The 21505-nt window shown below is 48.2% G+C and overlaps 1 protein-coding gene and 1 pseudogene across 1 annotated transcript in view; one reads left to right on the top strand and one right to left on the bottom strand.

Moving 5' to 3' along the window:
- Positions 1-9558: 9558 nt before the first annotated feature.
- LOC142589709 (gamma-aminobutyric acid receptor subunit beta-like) overlaps positions 9559-21505 on the top strand; it is a 43951-nt gene continuing 32004 nt past the window's right edge. Inside the window, exons 1-5 of the mRNA XM_075701258.1 lie at positions 9559-9894; positions 10605-10681; positions 14523-14590; positions 17039-17325; positions 18839-18921. Coding sequence (XP_075557373.1) covers positions 14558-14590; positions 17039-17325; positions 18839-18921 — 403 coding nt within the window. The 5' untranslated portion in view covers positions 9559-9894; positions 10605-10681; positions 14523-14557. The remainder of the gene's footprint in view (positions 9895-10604; positions 10682-14522; positions 14591-17038; positions 17326-18838; positions 18922-21505) is intronic.
- On the bottom strand, positions 10786-10997 carry LOC142591779 (U2 spliceosomal RNA; annotated as a pseudogene).

Raw genomic sequence — 21505 nt, 5'->3', positions numbered from 1 at the left:
GATCGAGGCGCGTACACAACGACATAGTCACGCACCCCAGCGGTGCTTCGTCGTGCTTTCGATGAAAGTGTTGGTTTAGATATATATTTTTTAGATTCATTACTGAGTAACAAGATCTGCCGTGTTGTCCCGTGATGAAAAAAGCTTTTTTTTTGCTTCATGTGTTTCGATCAGTATAGAAAACTTCGTGCTACCAACTTCGTCCATGAAATGTTGGTACAGCTCTCGACGTTTGTGGAACGTTCTCGGATGTACAGAAAGTTGGGCGTATGGGGGCTAACTTCCGGTGTAAGGACGCCACAGCAAGTAAGCGGACGCGGAAAACGCAGACACAGCAAGAACGAAAGTGGACACGCCACATTCGTTCGCTGTGTTTGCTTATTCCGGCTTCATTTACTGTCTGTGACGCTATTACACGATAAGTGAATCTACGTATTGTGTCGTGTCCAAAGCTGCGGCAGCTTGTAGTTGTTTGAAACAAGGAATGACTGTCAACACAACCACGACAGTTCATTTGTCAACACTATATGGCCAGTGCACGTGGCGTGAAAGTTGGCTCTGGAGCCTACACGGCAAATTCCTGCCCCTAATTATTGATATATAGCACAGGTGCACAGGGGAGAAGGTGAACTTCTGCATTACATGTTATTGCGCTCTCTGCGATAGATCCTCTGACCTGAGTTGGCTGAGGCACATTTAGTTCAGAAGATAGGGAGAGAAAATAAAGTGAAGGGAAAGGCAGGGAAGTCCACCCGACGCACTCCTAGTTCGCTGTCCTATATGCAGGGGAAAGAGGTTTAGATGATGAAGAGAAATAAAGGAAGAACAAAGAAAAACAACTACATGTCTCGCTTTGACGACTGGCACATATACAGTGGCTCACTGAGGTCTATCGACTTCATGAAATGTAGTTATGCACTTGTGACATTGTGGACTTGTGAGGCATGTCGCCGCGTTCCAACGAGTTTTTTAATCACGTGAATGACCTTGAATCCAGGTGATATAACATGGCGCGGAGTAAAAGGCGCTGGTCTTCAAAGTGTGGACGCATGCGGGAGAGGTATTCGATGTGGCATTCATAAATAGCTATTCGCTCTTCATCGCGATGATCGAACCTCTTTGGGTGACAGCTGCAGACGTGAGGAGTGGACACACCCCGCAGCTGTTTTCAATGTTCAGTCAGGCTGTTTGTCTTAATTTCTTCAGTGTTACCTAACTATTCGTCATCTGTGAGCGTCTCAGCCTGCTAATGAGAACACTAGCCACTTAAGTCACTGTGTCCGCATTTGTGGACGCTAATTCTCTTTAGCAATTTCATCTATCCGCGCATGACAAGAGTCGCAGGTGACAACCTAAGAATTAAAAATCAGCTTCACCCATAAAAACGCAGTTGCACGCGCCCTTAACCTCTGGAAGAGAGGCCAGGCAGCAGGAGTCCGCATTACAGCTTAATGAGTTTCCGCTGCTAAAGCAAATGTTTGGCTAAATGGTAAATAAGAGCGCGTTGTTTCAAACCAAGGGATTACCTTTGGCTGCGACTGATATCGGCAGCACCCATAAAGCTTGCCCTATACGATCAGGTTTTATCCTGAAGCCGATGATACGAAGACCGAACTGTAGGGAGAAAAACAATTCTTTTAAACACGCGAAACCCCCTGACGTCAGGCAAATAAGCAGACCTAATTTGCTGCGCATCTATGCGAATTGTGTTTGAGTCGGACAGCTTACATATGCCGTTTGAATTATTAAGTTTTCACCGACTGTAGCGGGCTGTGATGATGTGCGCGAACTGGCCATGGTCTAATCGCCGAAGACAATGGCGAGTGTACAGCGCCGCGCGAGCTTTGTGCGCAATGACGATGACAATGACGACGTGCGACGTGATTGTGGCACCAGTGCGCCGAGCGTCGCAATGAAAGGAAATGAAAATCAAACATCCAATCACAGAAGTCCACGGGTGGTGCCTTCAAGTAAGGAAAGGAAGGGAAGAAGGAGAGTGCCTGGGACACGAGCCATGTCTTGAGGCAACTACAACAACAACGGTTCGGAGCAGGGAAGACGGCTAGGGCACAAAGGCGGGAGCTTGTCGGGTGCTTGGACGCGGGCTCAGGAGGTCTCTACCCAGCGGGCTCTGCCCTTCCGAATGACCTGTCGTCTCTCGACAGCGACATCACGCGAACCGTGCGAGGAAGGTGGCTGGGGTGCGGAGGCGCGAGCTTCACGGACGCTTGGACCCGGGCTCGCAGAGGTCTCCAGCCGGAGCAAAGTATCTCCCCGACGACCTGTGGCTTCTCTTCCAACTGTGGGAAGGAGTGGGAGGCGTTTCAACAACCACAAACCTGCAGGACCCAACCATATCCTGGGCCGTCTTCAAACGTCGCTGCTCTCTCCTCGTCATCCGGATCTTTTACGGAAGAAACTTACACCTGGTGAAACCCGCCGTGGTTGCTTAGTGGCTATGGTGTTGGGTTGCTAAGCACGAGGTCGCGGGATCGAATCCCGACCATGGCGGCCACATTTCGACGGGAGCGAAATGCGAAAACACCCGTGTACTTGATTTAGTTGCACGTGAAAGAACCCAAGGTGTTCCAAATTTCCGTAGTCTCCCAGTAAGGCATGCCTCATAATCAGAAAGGGGTTTTGGCACGTTAAACCCCATTATTTATTTTTTTAGTACATCCGGTGAACTTTTTTTCTTCAAGCGTTCTTGTTTAGAGCAATTCTGGCCTTGTAGTTAATGCTTTCCATTATTCGCGGCGGTATCGCTGAGCCGAAATCTCTTCCCTTACACGTCAAGGTGGTACACATTAGGCACCACGTGTGACCCTTTATCCCAAGGCCACTCCAATGCCGCAATTGCATGAGGCTAGGACACACGAGCACTGTGTGCTAGAACACGGGAATATGCTCGCGCTGCGCACAGCCCCACGCTGCAGACTCCTGTGCAGCCACGGTTCTCAAGTGTCCCAATTGTATTGGTTCCCATGATGCATCCTCATAGGACTGCCTCCAAATGAATAAGGAAAGAGAGGTCTTGAAGCAGTTGGTAAGAGACCGTTGACCTCATCGGGAAGCTGTTGCGGCTCTTAGAAAGCGGCGCTCCCAACGCCGTCGGACTTGAAAGAACGCAGACGCCTCCGCGAAGAGCGCTCCACATCCGACAACTCCTCCTCCTCTGCCCCACAGGCCTGGCGGAGTCGAGTCTGAAGTCGTGCCGCACAACAACAATACCGAAGCTTGGCCCACGCTACTAAAGCGACAGCCCCCGCTACAGCTGAAGCCGCAGCCGAAGCAACAGCCGGGGCCACAGCCGATGGCACAGCTGAAGCCACAGTTGAAACCACAGCTGAAGCCACAGCCAGGGCCACGACCTATGCCACAGCCGTTGCCACAGCTGGAGCCACAGCCACATCAAAGGATACAGCACGCCGCGGTAGAGTCCACAGCGCCGACTCCCGATAAACTGTCCGAAAAGACCGGCAAGTGGTTGTGATGCCTCGGTCCCTCATAAATACCTTTCGTGTACTTTTCAGCGAGCTGCACACTCCGTCAGCGCGAAGTGCAGCGCAAGTGCTGGATGCTCTTAATCCAGTGCTTGCAAGTATCGAGTAAGCCCCATAGCTCACCCGCGGCCTCCTATTCGAGCAACGACCGCTGGCCCTTTGGTAGCCCCAGATGCGATCAACGCAGATCACCAGCTATGGAAATCCATTTTGGTTTCACGGTGCTTCACTGCACACGCAGTCATCACTTCGTTCCTTTTTTCTTTCTTATATTGCTCCTTTCCCTCAACCCCAGTGTAGGGTAGCAAACCAGAAGCTCGTCTGGTTGACCTCTCTGCCTTTCCTCTCTTTGCTATCTCTCTCTGTCTCTCTCTCAACACCTATGTAACATGCAGGCACTTGCTCTTACAGTGGAATAGGTTTTGGCATAAGAACTTTTTTAGTGAACGTGGGCCCTGGTGTTCTTTGACGTACATGTAAATTACAAAGCGCGAGCCTTTCTGTATTCCGCCCGCATCGTAAGTAGCATCGGCATGCAGTCAGAACTGTACCTTGATTGCAGGGAGAGAGCGGAATAGTTATTGAAGTACCTGGACGGGTATAATTTTGATATCACACCACGGCAGTTACGGCGAACTGACCGTTGTGTTCCGTTCGTGAAAATTTTTAAAGCCGTATCGCGATTTCTCACTCCTCATAAGAACTTTCGGCATAAATACTCGCCCAGCAGTCACAGAAAAAGACGCGTCTTTTCTTTTACTGAGTCGCCCTGTTTTATCTGTCTTGTGAAAGTCACGGGCAGCCACAATCGCCTTGTTTACCTTCCACAAGCGCTTCCCATGTTCGATTCAGCACTCCCTGCGGTAAGTTTACTCAATTGCACGAGGATTCCTAATTTCCCATTTTCGTACTTTAGAGAGAACGAGAGAGAAAACAAATAAGGATATAAAAATACGGCTCGTAATACTCGCGGTCAAAGTCGTGTTCATTCGCCAAGGCAAGAGAAAGAGCCCTCCGCGCTGATATGCCATTACTATTGTCTGTTTCTCATAGTGATTGGCGTAGCGGAACGACCTGCCGCTGTTATTTTTAGTTTAACATACTGATCGACTTTCGCTACCGACTAACCCTTGTCCCTGGCGCGTTCAAACTATAGCATATCTATATACGGCCAAGGGCAGCATACGGTACGGTATTCGTGCGTGTCTATGCAGGTGTGCGTGTGTGCGCATGAGGCGCACAACAGTCAAAACGAAGTGCCTGAGATATGCGTGGCAGACAAGTAACCGTCTGTGGCGATATCGAACGCCAATGGCCCATCCGAACGTCGCACACTTGGACGAACGATTCTGCATGCTGATCAATCGAACCCTCTTCCACCTTTCCCCTAGCATTGTGCTCGTATCTGCACGCTAAGCTTCACCTTCGGAAGAAGTCGCGTCATCACTCACCTTTCCTCACACAACCAATATATACTGCAGTCAAAAATTGATGTCTCCAGAATGTGCCCGAGTGTACATATTGATCGAGCTGTTTTGAAATCGCTCTGAGTGCTCTTCTAAGAAGCGTGCTTCTTTCTTTCGTGTTGCTCTCCACACATGCGAGTCAAAATTAGCGGTCGCCGTATGAGTCGCCGTGTGCCTCACGGCGGGGCTTTCTGGCAAAGCATGCGACGTGCAGTGTAGCCTGCGCTATAGAAAACTTAGGGCACTTTTAGATGGTTGGTTATTACATTTTTTTTTTTAAACTATACTATGCCTCTTGCCAGATTTGTTGCGGCTCTTGTCAAAGCGTTCAGTACACGGAACGCGTTGTCCACATAACTTTACTTGACTATATGTTCAAACGTAATGCGTGATTTCTGGCTCTGCCTTCGGACAACATTCGATGATCGCAACGTGATAAGCAAAGAATAGCAGGAAACGTATTGACAGACGACGGTTACGTATGCGTGACTGAGGCATATAGACACTCGCCTTGTTTGTTAAAGCACATTGAAGGATCGACTGACCCTACTGAACGGCAGGCCATCAGCCACGTAATGTTCAAAACGCTGGTTCCTTCAAGATTACCGAAGCTAAGCGGTTTGTTCCGTGATTGAGGAGCGATCGTTGGCGAACAATTTGTGTGCCGACGGCTCTTTGTCTATCGTAGAATAATTTACGAACACCAGCGTCTAAGCGAGAGAGTTGTGCACAATCGCAGCAACTGCTGAACGCGAAGCGTTGTTGCAATGGGGTTTTTGTGCACAGAGTGTGCCAGGCTATAACGCAGCGAGGTTTAAAAAAAGACGGATCATTCTATGCGAATACCATCAAGTGCCTTTGAGAAACCTCCAATACCCTTTAGTCAGTGCCACTCATCCAGTTAATCAAACGTAATTAGCTAGCTTTTCATTTTTATTGTTACTGCCAAGATGCCAGTTAGCGAGTTATAGAGAATTGTACGCGGCATCAGAATTACAAGTTTCCGGCAAGGAGCACGTCGCGTACGCCACAATCTGCCGCAGGAATCGCAATGTGCTTTGGGAATTCGTTATACAAAAATCAAAACAAGAAAAGAAACAAAGGCAAAAACAAATTTGCAGTGCACCCGCGGATTCGAAGGGGCAGAGGTTTTCCCTCTTAGCCACTTCTCCCCCCCCCCCCTTTATTTCTTTTATGCTACTTTCTACAATGAGTAAACATTGTGCGTGTACAGAAAGTGTATCCAATAGTACGACCGCCAGACGGTGCTACACAATCACGGGTGAACGAGCAGGGCGCCCCCCCCCCCCCCCAGTCATAGAAAACTAATCTCATACAAAGCAATCACTATTCATGACATTAAAAATAAAAGAAAAACAGGAGCTGAACCTCTAATCAAAAGTGGATAGGAATCCGACTGACAATAATCTGTTTCGCGCGTAGTACCTTTAGGAAGGAGGAGGAGGAGGAGAAACATTTATTAAAAAGAAAGGACAAGCAGGTGTCTTTCTGCTTGTGCGGGAGGCGCCCTTAGTCCAGGGCTCCTGCGGCTCTTGCTGTCTCCCGGGCCCGCCGCACCAGTTGCTGCTGGTTACGAGGGTCCGAACTAGTCAGCACGGCCTCCCACTGCTCGGGTGTGGGGTTGGGTATTTGCGGGGCCGCCTTCACGTTGGGGCACGCCCATGTGGTGTGATATAGGGAGGCGTAATCATTACAAAGGGGACATTTGTATGAATATAGTGTAGGGTGTATTGCGTGTACTCTGCTTAGATGGGGGTATGTGTTGGTTTGTAGTTGTCGCCATGTTACGGCGTCTTCACGTGAGAGGGTCTTGTGTGGAGGCGGGTATTGTCGTCTGTTCAATCTGTGGTGTTGTAGTATGGCGTTGTATTGTAATGGTACGGGCTCCATGGAGGCGGCCGTATCCCTCTCTTGTGGCGCCCGGGAGGCATGAACTCGGGCTACAGCGTGCGCACGCTGATTTCCACGGAGGGACTCGTGTCCTGGAGTCCACACTATTTCAACGTCCGGGAATTGGGAGGCTTGTTTGAGGAGTCGGTGGGCGATTGAAGATATTCTGCCTCTCGCGTAGCTACGGCAAGCTGCCTGGGAGTCAGTAATGATTGTGACGTACTCGTTGGTCGGACTAGAGGTGATGGCCAAGGCGATGGCTGTCTCCTCCGCTACGAGGGCGCTGGCAGTGCGGACCGTCATCGAGACCACCTCTTGTAGGTTACAGTCGACAACGCTGGCCGTCATGGCTGCCTTTTGGGGGTACTGCGCGGCATCTGTGTATAGTGTGGTGGGGAGACTGCCATATTTTGTCTGTAGAGTTTTTGCGCGAGCTTGGCGACGATCGGCATGATGTTCCGGGTGCATGCTTCTGGGGATAGGGGCTACCTTGATGTGTTCCCGGAAGTTGGGGGCCAGATGAATTGCTTGTTCGTGGCCTTTGCCGTGTGTGGGGTAGCCTAGGCGCGCTAGGACTGTCCTTCCTGTTGGTGTGAGGGCTAGTCGTTCTCGTTGGCTTGTGAGGTGGGCGTCTATAATTTCTCTTATAGTATTATGGAGTCCTAGGGCTTCAAGCTTGAGTGTCGCTGTTCCTGGTGGTAGGCCGAGCGCTAGCTTGTAGGCTTTCCGAAGAAGTACGTCTAATTGATCAAGTTCCTTGGGAGTGAGGGGCAAGTACGGGGCAGCGTAGGCAATGCGGCTGATTATCAGGGCCCGGACGAGCTGTATTATGTCGTCTTCTTTCAGTCCGTATTGTTTGGTGGTGATACGGCTGACCATTCGCATGATTTGGAAGGTGGTCTGCTTGAGACGTTGGATAGTGTATGCGCCTCCGCCGTCCTGTTGTATGTGGAGTCCGAGAATGCGGACGCGGTTTACTGTGGGTATTTCTTTGTCGTCGAGGGTGAGTGTGATTTGGGGTAGTTCAGTGAGTTTTCTTCGTGATTTCTGTCGAACGACTAATAGTTCCGACTTCTCGGGGGAGCACCGGAGACCACTTGTTTTTGCATATTGCTGGACGGCGTCGGTCGCTTGTTGAAGGGCGTCTTGTTTCTCTCCTTCGGAACCACTGGTGGTCCAGATAGTGATGTCATCGGCGTATATTGCATGCCTGATTCCTGGTATTGCGTTGAGTTTCTCAGGTAATTTCATCATAGCAATATTGAAAAGGGTGGGTGATAGAACGGCACCTTGGGGGGTTCCTTTGTTGCGAGTAGGTAACGTCGGGGTTCTGAGTGAGCCAATGCCTATTGTGGCCGTGCGGTTGCTTAGAAAGGCGCGTATATAATTGTAAGTATTACGACCACAGTTCGTGAGGCTTAGGTTTGTAAGGATGGTATGGTGAGCCACATTGTCAAAAGCGCCTTTGAGATCGAGTGCTAAAATCGCTCCGGTGTTGTGCGGTGAGATGTGTTCAAGGACTTGTTCCTTCAGCTGAAGAAGGATGTCGTGGGTAGAAAGGTGGGGCCGGAACCCGAACATTGTTTCGGGAAAGAGGTCGCTGGATTCTAGGTAAGGTTGAAGCCGGTTCAGAATGACATGTTCCAGAAGCTTGCCTAGGCATGAGGTCAGTGAGATTGGTCTCATATTTTCTAAGCTGGAGAGTTTGCCTGGCTTCGGAATGAGTATGATGTCCGGGTGCTTCCAGTCTGCTGGTAGCGTACCCGCTGCCCAGTGATGATTAAAGAGGTCAGTAAGAGATTGAATGGTGCCATCATCCAGATTGCGTAGGAGCTTGTTATTTATTTTGTCCTTGCCTGGGGTGGTGTTTCGTGTGAGTGCATGGAGTGCTTGTTGCACCTCAGTGATGGTGATCGGCTTGTCGAGGTCGTAATTGTCGCTCCCGCTGTAGGTTGGAGGTTGTCCTTGTGCGGGTTCGAAATCGCCTATGTACCGCGCCCGCAACTCCTCCAGGATTTCGTCATCAGAACCCGGATGGTTGTGCCGGATACGTTGAATTGTTTGCTGGCTAATTGCCTTGCTTTGTGTGGGGTCAAGAAGATGGCGTAGCAGCGACCATGTTTTGGCCGTGCTAAGATTACCCTGCAACTTGTTGCATAGTTGTCGCCAGTTGTGACGGGTGAGCTCCTCAGCATAACATTCCGCGGTTGCCGTGAGTTTCGCTATACGTAGTTTCAATTTACGATTATGTTTTTGGCGCTTCCATCTCCTAACAAGGCCTCGACGTGCTTCCCAGAGATGAAGAAGGTGCGGGTCTACGGCCGGTATGTCTGTGGTGAGTGTGATCTGTTTTGAATGTCTGGCTACGTCTTGTTGGAGCTCTCGTACCCACTGCTCGAGATCCGTAATACTGGTTGAGGAGTCATCCGCTCGCTCTTTGCGAAAAGCTGTCCAATCTGTGAGTGTTGTCTTTTTTATCGCACATTGAACGTTACGCATGCACGACACCTTTAGGAAAACTGTTTGCTTTCTGCATTTCTCTCGCCGCAACGAACGCAGTGGCTTCTTTGCAGATAAATTCGGCAGTGGGCCGACCAGCCCTGGTTATAGCAGCCACGTCAACAGCCCAGTGGGGCGCGGTCGCCGAACGACAGGGCCGGATGAAACGTTGACGCGGCGTGGCCCGCGGCTGGTGACTGCTACGACGACGTGCGGCGTGCTCGAGCAGGCGGCCGCCATGAGGTTGCGGCGCGCGCTGCCGACGCGCGTACCGCCCTGGCGCGTCTGGTGACGTCCCACAGCCGCCCGAGGCGGCCACGCCCCGAACGCCAACGGCGCACCAACACCGGAGACGTCCGGACGCCCGGCGCCATCTTGTCCGCCGCTTCTTCCCCGACCTGCTGCCGCCTGTCGTACCTCGTCGCCTCGTGGCTGCTGAGGCTGTCGCTGCTGGCGTGCGCACTCCCCGCGGCGGCGGCCTACGACAACGTTTGCGTGGCTGTCAGCGAGGCCCCGTGAGTCCTTCTTGGTCCGCTACATGAAATACACTGTATCGGACGCCTTGAATGGAACGTTCCCATAGGACAATAGAGGCTGCGCGTCCCTGTCGGTCGTACATATTCTGTGCGATGCACGAGGTGATAGACAAAGCGCGCTCTGAGTAAAATGATAAACCAAGTCGTTATCGCGTACGTCCCCTAAACATTCCTACAGGGACGTACAGTGCCTGTCAGAGTTCCACACGCACAGGGTGATAGATAAAGCGTGCTCCAAGTAAAATGATAAACCAAGTTAAGTCGTTATCGTGTACGTCTCCTAAACGTCCCTACGGGAACGTACAGTGCCTGTCAGAGTCCCAGATGCACACGGTAATAGATAAACCGTGCTCTGAGTAAAATTATAAGCAAAGTCCATATCGTGCACGGCCCCTAAACGTCCCTATGGGCACGCACGTCCCCTAAAATGTCCCTACCGGACGCGCAGTTCCCTTCGTAGTCCCAGAAGCACAGGGTTGATAGATAGAGGACGCTCTATGGAATGCCACCAACCAGGTGAAGCACACCTCAAAGAGGCTGGCCATAGTTCCGATGGCGGCCTTCCTTTTTTTTTTTTTTCAAAGGCGGGCATGTCATCCTTGGCGTTTTAGTGTGCCCTCTAGTAAGGATCAGTCCCCGGTAGCACCTATATTTTATAGGTTCTTATTGGCTATGTCGTTTTTTACCAGGTGCCGATCGAATCCCATCCTGGACGAAGTAGTGCCGCCCAACTACCATGGTTCCGAGGCGCCTACATCGGCAACAGGTACCTCCTGTCTGGAAATTGTTCCTTCAAGCGCGCACGAGTGTCGGTTTACAGCGAAGCTGTTTATGGCTAGAGTTCCGTGCAATTTCGTCCTGCGTGCGCAAGAACTGTGGGCTGGTCACGGCGATAGTGAAGTACCAGGCCGATCCGCGGAAGAGGTGAAACAGGCTTCAAGCACACCACCAACTTGCAAAAATACGTTTTATATCTTGGGTCCAAATAGAGCGCGTGTCAGACATTAAGCTAATAAAAACAGATACTGCATTCATAGTAAAATATTTTGCGCGCACAATAGACAAGGACACAGTGAAGGGGGGACCCCTTCAGTGTGTGTCCCCTTCAGTGTGTCCCCCCTTCACTGTGTCTTTGTCTATTGTGCGCGCAAAATATTTTACTATGAATTCGTACCAACTCGCCCAACTAGCAGTTCTGCTACAGATACTGCACTTTGACCCGCGTCGGCCACGTCTACGTTCCCAACGTCCTCTCTTTGTCGGCGTTCCACGCGCTTGTGTATCTGCTTTCCTTCCGCTCTCCCGTCGTGGAGGTCTCGTCACCCACGCGAACTTTATATATATATATATATATATATATATATATATATATATATATATATATCGGTAAATGAGTACGTACCTTTGTTCAAAATTCTGTGTCACCTCGGTATCCTGTGCTGGTCACCCACCTTCGCGGAGTGGAATGGCTCACGATTTTTTTATTATTATAGCCTCGAACTTTGAAGGTGCAGATCTGGAAAAAATGAGTGCTACAGAAATTCTGAGAATTGTCTACTAATGTGTAAGCAATCTTTGAATCGGATGTTACTTCGCTTTTGCTTACTTGCTTTTCCTGGCTTCTGCATGTCTACCCATCACTTTTCCGGCGCTAAAGACTGAAATGCGCGTACTGAACAGTGTGGAGCTGAGCTGCAAAGAAGCTGCATGGCCTCTTGAAAGCGATCGTATGAACTAAGCCGGAACGCCGTCACACGTGGTTTCACCATAGCTGTTCTACCATTTTTTTCATTTTCTATTTTTCATTTTTTGTTAAGACCTTGATGCGGTGATGGCGACATCACCAGTTTTTTTAATGCAACCAATCATTTATTATTATTATTATTATTATTATTATTATTATTATTATTATTATTATTATTATTACATGTGCCGATCAGTTATTCCTATTTTTATGCTCAGCAGCCTTAAAGCAGGCTTCTCTGCAGATAAACCTGTACTGCTAAAGAGTTAGCTTTAAAGGCACCCTGACGAGAACGATTTTTTTTTCTAATCAATTTTTCTTTTTTTTTCAGTTGTTTCTTATCGTTTAATCAATAGCAATCGTCTACATTTACACTATTATAACGATTAACTGTCTTAACTTTGAAAATTACGCATTTCTTTCCAGATTCAAGGCCTTACACTTTTCGTGTGACGGACAGATTTTGCTTAGTACTTTCTAAAGAATGCCTACGCATTGCAATGGGAATTTAGCGCTCACTATTTCTATGGATACGTTCCAGTACTCATAGATATAACCTGCGGGTTTATCCCTTTGGCTTGTGGCTTTCCATGGTATAGTACTACTACTACTAGTTGTAGTACTTATATTGTCAGAAGAAGAATGATTAGATACAAATGTACTTGCACGCACGAATGCATTATGCATATTTGGACATACATATGCGCATATCTCTGCCAAACGAGGCACGGTAAAATGTACTAACGGGGCCCCTGACCTGCTCTCAGACTCTGTTAAATTGCATTATTATCACAACAGCAGTGAAAGCATCGTGTTATTGACCACAAATTTAGTTTGGCGAAATGGCCTACAAGAATATAAATAGGGAACACCGCGTGCCTACAGATCTACATTAAAGGACCTAATGTAGACTGTACGTGCAGAAATAATACACATTCTACGGTCTACGGTACTTCGCAACGCAGTCAAGTAGCAGGCAGTTGATCGCTACGCCACCAGCATACGAAAAGGGGACTTGTCTTAGGGTGGTTAGTGAACCCGGAATAAACGGCCGCAATTCGTGCTGCACACAAAAAATAAAGTCGCACTTTCTCGTCGAAGGGCTAGCATCGCGATAGCAAATTATCGGGCAGCTAGCTACACAAAGTAAGGATAGTAAATTTATCGGCCGTATAAACTTGTAAACATAGATATACTAACTAAATTAACTAGCACGGTGTCACACGCGCACAAGCAAACATGAACCCATCTCACTCGATGACAGCGGAAACTCGCTGTCAAAGCGCTGGAGTGAGGAAGGGCGGCAGCAGCAGCGAGCGAATTGATTTGACCTTCGTGCTGCGTCTCTCCATGGATCGTTGCGCGCGACGGCAGACGGCGCGCTTCCTCCCCGCTTCCCTCGCTTGCGTGCGCGAGATTGAGCCGCGATCGCCGGCTCACCCTCGCACGCTTTGACTCGCACATACAGCACACGACGCGCGGCGACGATTTTATCGCCCTTGGACTTTATACGGAACCTGACGGCGACGCAGAAATGCGCCTTGAGTGTCCGTATAATTGCTCTCGCAATAATAAGTTCTCGCACTATCAGTGTACCGGACACTTTTTAATGAGTACGATAAGTACCTTTTAGCGTATGAAAAGGGGCTTGCGTCTGCTAGTTAAGAATTATCGAATAACCACGGTTACCGAATCCGCTGGCTATACGGATAGCATGTTTAGACAATTGAGGCAGCCGATGCTGAGGGGCTGATTAAAACAGCCGCCAAGCAAACCCCTCCAGATTTTATTGAATCGTTCTTTTCTCCCGATAGTATTTTGTTTGAACCGTTTGAAGCGAATCGGAATACATTGCATCGAAAAAGGCGAATATGGCTGAACTTGGCATCACAAGGACCGGAAATTGCACCATGCTTGCTTACGGCGCTTCGCGTTTTAACCGATCGATGTCGCAATTCATTGGCAATTCAAACAACGCTTTTGAACGAAGTTTATGTTCCAGAAGAGCGCGGGGACTTCACTTGGTTTTTATTGGAAAGCGCAAATAGCGCTGCCAAGTTTGGCAACCCCTCAAGTGCCACCTATGGGGGAAACTAGAAAGCAATAAAGTGAGTAGTGCAGAAGAAAGAGAGCCGTCTTACAACCCTAATGGAGTGCCCACGCCGCAATTCGCATTTCGCAAACGCATTCCCTGAGTGACAGCCTGTGAAGTTCGCTCCCATAGACGGCCACGCACACCACCCGGTCGTTATAGGCATCCGCCTAGCAACCGTGTTTCGAAGCAGAACGACGCCTGCAATGCCTTTGTGCTTTCCCGCACAACACCACCCGTAAGTTTTTTTCTTTCTTTTTTTTTTTGTTCTCTTGTGCTCTGCTTGTTTTGGCGTGTGATTACAGCAGGCAAGTTGCGTGTAAAGGGCAGCGTCTTTGTATCGTTAGGAGTGCCGCAAGAAACCCTGGAGCGGAAACCGAATCGGTTTCTTGTCCTCTCATTACCACGACATATCGTATTATTTCGCACAACATACACGAAAATTCAACGACCTGTGTTTTTTTTTGTTCTTTTATTGTTCTGTGATTTTATATTACCAACCAAAGTTGCCAGACATACTTGGGGAAAAAATCGGCAAAGAATAAACAAGGCCCGCAGTGCATCGTTGAGATAGTATTTACTTCACGTCGCGCACACTTTACTCAGATAAATCAACTGATCGCAGTGCGATGTAACTGACATATTAGTTGATCCGATTGCAATCATGGATTCTTGAATTTATGATCTAGTCAGTGAAAAAAATTGTAAGCACCCGACTGTACGACCAAAACCGATAACGAGGACTTGTGGTCTCCTTCCTTCCTCTCGCAGGCGGTCCAGTACAAATTTATGTGTCCTTCCAGGTCATGGATATCGATGATATCAGCGAAGAGAACATGGTAAGTACGAGATAACCGGCGTTCGTACTTTTTCGCATGATAATTTGGCAGCTATCAGAGAGCTTCGACTTCTCCGCATAACGTGCAAGCCTTCACGGAATATCGAGGAGATGTACGCGCGAAATGGTGATAATGATGCTGAGGATGATTACTATTATCATCCAATTAATTAGATTGGTATCCGTGCAGCCGCGTTGGTGGCGTCTTCTTATCGGGCAGGGTTGAACCAGACAGTACTCATAGCTATTATTGTAGTGACCGTATTCTACTGAACTGCTGGTGTCAACTGCCGGTAGCGACAAAACATTTTCAATGTGAAATCTATTCATAATTTGTCTTCGACAAGAACGCTCATGATACGCAAATACTAGAGTTACTGTATACGGTACCAAAGTAGCATATACAGTAAAAACATTTCAAAAACAAAAGCATTTCAAAGGCGTTGTAGTTGGATGAAGTGTCACGAGATGGCACTACCAGCGTTGCTACTGCCGTCCACGCATCTGGTAATCCCACATTCCGCATAGAGTATTAAGTTTATGGACAACCATTCATAATTTCTCCTCGACAAGAACGCCTATGCTACACAAAAACTATAGTCACTGTATATGCTACCAAAGGTAGCATATACACTAACTACAGTATATGTATGTGTATGTATATACATATGTATATGTATGCATGTATGTATATGTATATGTATACAGTATACGGTATACAGTAGTAACTACAGTATATGCTACTTTTGGTAGCATATACAGTAATTCTAACAAAAACATTTCAAAGGGGTTGTAGTTGGATGAAGTGTCACGAGACGGCACTACAAGCGTTGCTACTGCCGTCCACGCATCTGGTAACCCCCCCCCCCCCCCCTTCCCTATTCCGCACAGAGTATTACGTTTATGGACAAGAAATAAACTCGCTTTTGCAGTGGCCAACCATACTCACCTAGCTGGCGGTGTAAAACTTAGGCAGTGACGCAATCGGTGTCGTGCAATTATTATTTTTCGTTACTCTCCTTTGACGAGAAGGCTAATGTAAGGCAAAGGCGCTCCTAATTCGTTGTGTTTGGACACAGCGTCACAAAACGTCGCTTCCGCCGTCGTTACTGCTGTCCAGTCTCCATTAGTCCGTTATTCCGTGAAGGGATATACGTATGTGCACAGACAGACTAAAACACTCCCCTGCCACGTAACTCTTCCACGTGACTTGAAGTTTGTTTGCAATAACGGTTATCCGGCCTAGCCGCAGCGTCGCCGCCGCCGTGTCGTCCCGAGCGCAAGGCGCATGCGCGACCTGCGCACTGTGTGTTGGTGGTCACGTGATCGTGGTAGGTTCAAGAGGGGCACCCGAAGGAGAGCAGAGAAGGCAGGTGGCTTGATGCGGGCCGTCATCCCGCGCGCCCAATGTCGGAGGTCACATGATCGAACCCACGCTGCCGAGCGCGTGCGCGGGCCGGCGCACCCTGTTTTGAGGTCAAGGGTCAAGGAGGTTGCGGGTGCCAGGGCGAAGGGCGAACATGCAAGGGCGAGCCGAGGAGGCTGGTGGCTTCATGCTCGCTCTCTTCTGGCGTGCCATGTATGAGATGCTCATGCAGGACGCATTGGAATTTAATTCTAGGGTTTTACGTGTCAAAACAACGATTTTATTACGAGGGCGACATAGTGGCGGACTGCGGACTAATTCTGACCACCAGGGGATCTTTAACGTGCCCTCAATGCACGGGACCACTGCCGTTTTTGCATTTCGCCCCCATCGAAGTGCAGCCGCCGCGGCCGGAATTTGATCGCGCGACCTGGTGCTTAACAGCGCAACACCATAGCCGCTAGGCCACCGCGGCGGATACGATGCCTTTGGTGCACGTTAAAAAAAAACACTGGTAATAAACGTCAACTAGTAGTATTCCACGATGGCGTCCGTCATGGCCCGCCACACAGCACTGGCACATTCAATTCCATGATTTTAACAATCAATTTAAGGATAGATTTCATCATTTCGCAGCTGCTGAATTGGTTAAAATGAACAACAAACCAATGTTCGGCTGATATTCGCGTGAGACAAATAAATTATAAAATCAGAACAAGCGAATGCGAAAGCTATTCGTACATTAAAATTTACCTTGATATTAGCTGGGGTATAAGGGGGAGAGGTCAGAAGCAAGTGCATCCTGCTACTCAACTTCGCTTATATACGGCCTACTGTTCCATGAGAGACGAGCATTACTCGAAAGGGAAAATGTTGGATGGACGCAGAAAATAATTAAACTTACATAAACAGTGGATGACGTAGTGTCGCATTGAAGCGCGAGGTTGGAAAACAAAATAAAGTTCAAACGGCATGCGCACTCCAAGTATCTTGAGGCTAGGCTGCATGAAACAGAAAATCCAAATAGCACGTATAATGTCGTCTTTGTTAAACTGTCGACGTGCGGCTGGGTGTCTGTCGCAGGCGTTCCGTATACATATGTTCGTGGTCGACCTTTGGCGCGACGACCGACTGAACCTGAGTCGCTTCCTGGACGACATCGCATCGTCGGCAGGCGGCGCCTCCTCCGCCAACAGCACCGGAATTCCAAAGCGACACGCGTCCCGAGTGCTTCCCGACGAAGTGCGCGCCGCCCTGTGGAAGCCCGACCTCATATTCGTCAACTCCAAGAACGGTTACCTGTTCGAACACTCGGTGCCCAACACGTTCGTCAAGGTTCTGGACACGGGACACCTGTACCGGTCCTCCAGGCAAGTGGCTTCAAATTTAAGGTTTCTTCTATCGGCGTGCTGTAAGGCCCTATTGTCGCATGAAAAAAAAATGAACCCCCCCTCCCCTCCCAATGTTTTCTCTTTCTTCCTGTTCCTTCCATTTCTTCCTTCGCTCTTTCTGAGTCCCGGTAAGGTCAACAAATCGTGCCACACATCTCTCAGCACGATGCTTGGAGCCACAGTCACCCCATTGGGCGTGAGGATGTATGGTGGCGCCGTCTACCGGCTGAGCCCCGCTGACGTAGCATGAGGGATAAAACGGCGCGCGCCTCCTAGTTTGCCTGGACGCGCTCCATAGGCGTATTCGATGGCGTGGCAAGGTTGGCACCTCCCCCCCCCCCTCTGTCAAAAAAGGGGGGCAAAGTACCGCAATTCCCGCGACACATATGCACGCCGTTGAAAGCGGGCAGTGTCGACTTTACACTTGCAAGTGCAACAAAACAGCTGCGGCCGAGTTTCCTTTTAGCACAGCGGCCACGAAAGTAATGCTCTTTCATTATGTATGTCCTGATCCGCAGTGGTATCTTTCTGGCTATCGCGCTGCTCTGTTGAGCTTGATGTCGCGGGTGCGATTCCGACAGCGGCGGCCGCATTTCCACGAGGCGCCAGGAGGGGGGGAGGAGGCGTAATGTGAAAAACGCTGCTGTACTTAGGTATAGGTGCGCGTTAAATAAACCCAGGTGGTCCAAATTGATTCGGAATCTCCCATTACGGCGTGCCTCGTAATCAAATTGCGTCACTGCCACGCAAAACCACAGAATTAATTTTTTTTTTAAGATCTCCTCCGGGAGAAGGATTGCCTGTCATGCCACGCCGCTACGCGCCTTGCATGCCTGCATTGCCGAGAAGACCTACCAAAGAGCGGTTCCCGCCAAAACGAGTTCCAGCTCGCACCGCTTGCATAATCTCCGAGTTTCTGCAGGGGTTGTCTAACAATCTTCCACAAACACAGAAGTAGCATTGACATTTTCAACTTAAGGGCGGGGGACGGGTCCCGATAAAGTATTATGATTTACTCGTCCCTAATGGTTCGCTATGAGTGGTTGTGTTCAGACCTGTTAGTAATAAAAAAGAACCATCACTAACACACACACATATATATATATATATATATATATATATATATATATATATATATAGAGAGAGAGAGAGAGAGAGAGAGAGCATACGTTAGAAGGCTATCGGCACAAGTCTCTTGCATGATGATCGTTTCAATTGCAAGTTTTTTGTGCTCCTCCAGTAAGTCTAGTCTCTTGACACGTAATGTTGCGACGCTGGTGATTACCGTGAGCTGGGCGAGTTGGTACGAGTTAACTTTAAAAAGTTGCGTGAAAGCTCGAATCAAGGCAGCGGGACGTTGAATTGAAAGATGTAAAGAACAGCGTATTTTACCTCCTTCTAAATGTTGCTGTCTCTCCTTCCGGCATGTGATTATCTCCTGCAGAATAACTGTACGCACGTTTCCCTCATTATTTTAATTTATTTCATCTAGGTATCTCTTTCAAGTGGATTGCTTGATGGAACTTCAAAAGTACCCAATGGACACGCAGAACTGCTTCCTCAAAGTTGGACTCAGTAAGTGTGGCATGTTATTGTTGAGCGTATCCACGCGGCTGACATTGATGTGAGAATAATGACCTCAAATAATGAAATAAATACAAACAAATAACAGTGCGCGGAACGCAGTTTTTTTTTTGTTGAAAACCATAACATTTTCCCCCAAGCAGTGAAGAAAATTATCAATTTTTAATGTGCCCCCAGAAGAGCAGACTTTATTGTGCAGCACTTCGGTACATTTTTGCTGTTGCTCTTACCACTCTTAAATCGGTAGATTAAGAGATGTGATATGTTTCGGTAATGACATCATAGAAGTAACTATAGGAGAGCAGAACCTGTGTAAGCTGTTAACTCAAGCGAAACGTTCGCATAACCATTGAAATACGAACATTTTGCTGAATCTGGCAGTCCAACTTATCATTTAATGTGCATACTCAGGCGATTAGCATCAGTTGCAAAATTTTTTTGGGCAAGATGTAAAATGCATGAGAAAGAGTGCCTGGCCGGAGGTATGAACAGTAAAACGTTAACATCTCCTTCTGACAACATCTTCTTCGTCAGCGTGTCACAATATTTTTCAGTAGGAGCGGTACCCTCATCCTTGACGTGTGGGAACCCGTCATTAAAGATGAATTTTGAGTTTACAGAAAAAAAATGGCTGTGGCTTAGCTAAGGTTAAGCCCAGGATGCGAAGCATACTAGCCTTTATTTTAGTTGTTGAACCACTGTTTAGCCTGGTGAACTGCTGTTGCTTGGCTATATTTGGTTCGGCTAGACGAAGAAACAACTCATGCGTTACTCTGCTTCGCCTTCAAGAGTGGAACGCGACAGCGTTCCCGTCGACCCGCCAAGGGGTGTAAGACAATGGGCTACGGCGCAGCGACTACGCGCCCCGCATTGGACGCGGTGAGCGTCGAGCAACGCAGCGTTCGGCGCGGCAACGAAATGCGCGCCTGAGCAAGCGACGCACGCCTGAGCCTTAGAAACAGCTCGTTTCTAAGGCAACAACGCATTCACTAGAGCCGCTTTTGTACTGCTTTGAAGCATCGTACTCGTGGCTCAGTGGAAAACCGAACTGTCAGGAAACGAACCGCCAAGTAAACTTCTTGCATGAACCCCCACAAGCATAAGCGCGAAGAAAAACGTGAAGAAACAACTAAATCAGGTAACACATTAACAAGTGTGATTTGCATGTATGAACGAATTACAGGATGGGAAGTATCGCGAAAATAGAAGAAACGAGACACTATTTGCCGCACATAAAGATGTACTAAGCCCAGCCCACCTTCACTAACAGGCCTAAAGATATTATCGCGCCTCATGGGCTCTAAAGTTGAAGACCATACGAAGGTTGCAAAGATACGGTGAAAGCGTTGGATGTATAGCCTAGCACAATGGATAACTTGCAATACATAGAAAATTTTTGTTGCCAAGAACTTATTGCAGGCTTCGGCTTTCCCAAAAATAGAAAGTCGTTGTGGAACGAATGTCTGGGCGTAACATTGCAGTACCGAAACCCGTTCTTTCCAATAGTGTGCGCTTAATTTATATGCGTCTAGCGGCACGCCAAGATACTTTGGCGGGACATCAGTCCACTTAACGCCTGCAAACTGTTCTGGTGTATAGCACCATGAGCCAAACCATAAGCCTAAACTTTTTGAGGAGTTCATTCGCGCTCCTGATACGCTGCCAAATTCTTCTATTTTCGATACTACTTTTTCAACACTGGACTTATCCGTGCAGAAGAACGCTAGATCGTCTGCATAAGCTAAGACTTTAACTTCATTACCCAGTATATTGAAGCCATGGATGTTACTCGACTGAATTACGCTTAAGCATAGCGGTTCCAGGTAAAGGGCGAATAGTAGTGGGGACATCGGGCAGCCTTGTTTTACTGATGAGCAAATAGAAATGGGTTCGGAGAGTTGGCCATTAATAACTAAACGAGTAGTACAACAGGTGTAGCAAAGCCTAACGCCTTTAAGCACAATGGAGCCAACATTGACATGCTCCAGAAGGGAAAATAAATAGGAGTGACTGACACGATCAAAAGCTTTAGCAAGGTCTACCTGGAGCATTGCAAGCTGCTCAGTGGAACCATAACAGTATTGAAGAAGGGTACGGGCGATATGTATGTTGGTTTGAATTGAGCGGCCCCTGATTCCACATGTCTGATGGGAACCAATTAGAATTGACATCGCAAATTGCAATCTATTAGATAGAACTTTCGCAAAAATTTTGTAATCCACGTTTGACAATGTGATTGGTCGATAGCCTTCAACGGAACGCAGTTTCTCTATATCTGAACTTTTGGGAATTAAAACTGTGTGGGTTTTGCAAAAAGACTGCGGAAGGGCGTCAATCTCTAAACTTGAAATAAAAATATCCAATAAAATGGGGCTGATAATTGATTTGAAAGCTTTGTAAAATTCACATGAAAGTCCATCGGGGCCGGGTGTTTTCGACAAAGGCAGCTGATCAATAGCTAGCTCAATTTCTTGAATCGTAAGGCTACCACTGATGACTGCACAGTCATCATCCTGTAATGGTTTAACAAGAGATACAAAACTCTCTAAAACTTTTGCATCGTGATCGTCCGGAG

This window comes from Dermacentor variabilis, chromosome 8, assembly GCF_050947875.1.
Source record: "Dermacentor variabilis isolate Ectoservices chromosome 8, ASM5094787v1, whole genome shotgun sequence".
NCBI lineage: Eukaryota > Metazoa > Arthropoda > Arachnida > Ixodida > Ixodidae > Dermacentor > Dermacentor variabilis.
The sequence above is the reverse complement of the archived record's forward strand: the minus strand, read 5'-3'. Positions and strand labels throughout refer to the sequence as shown.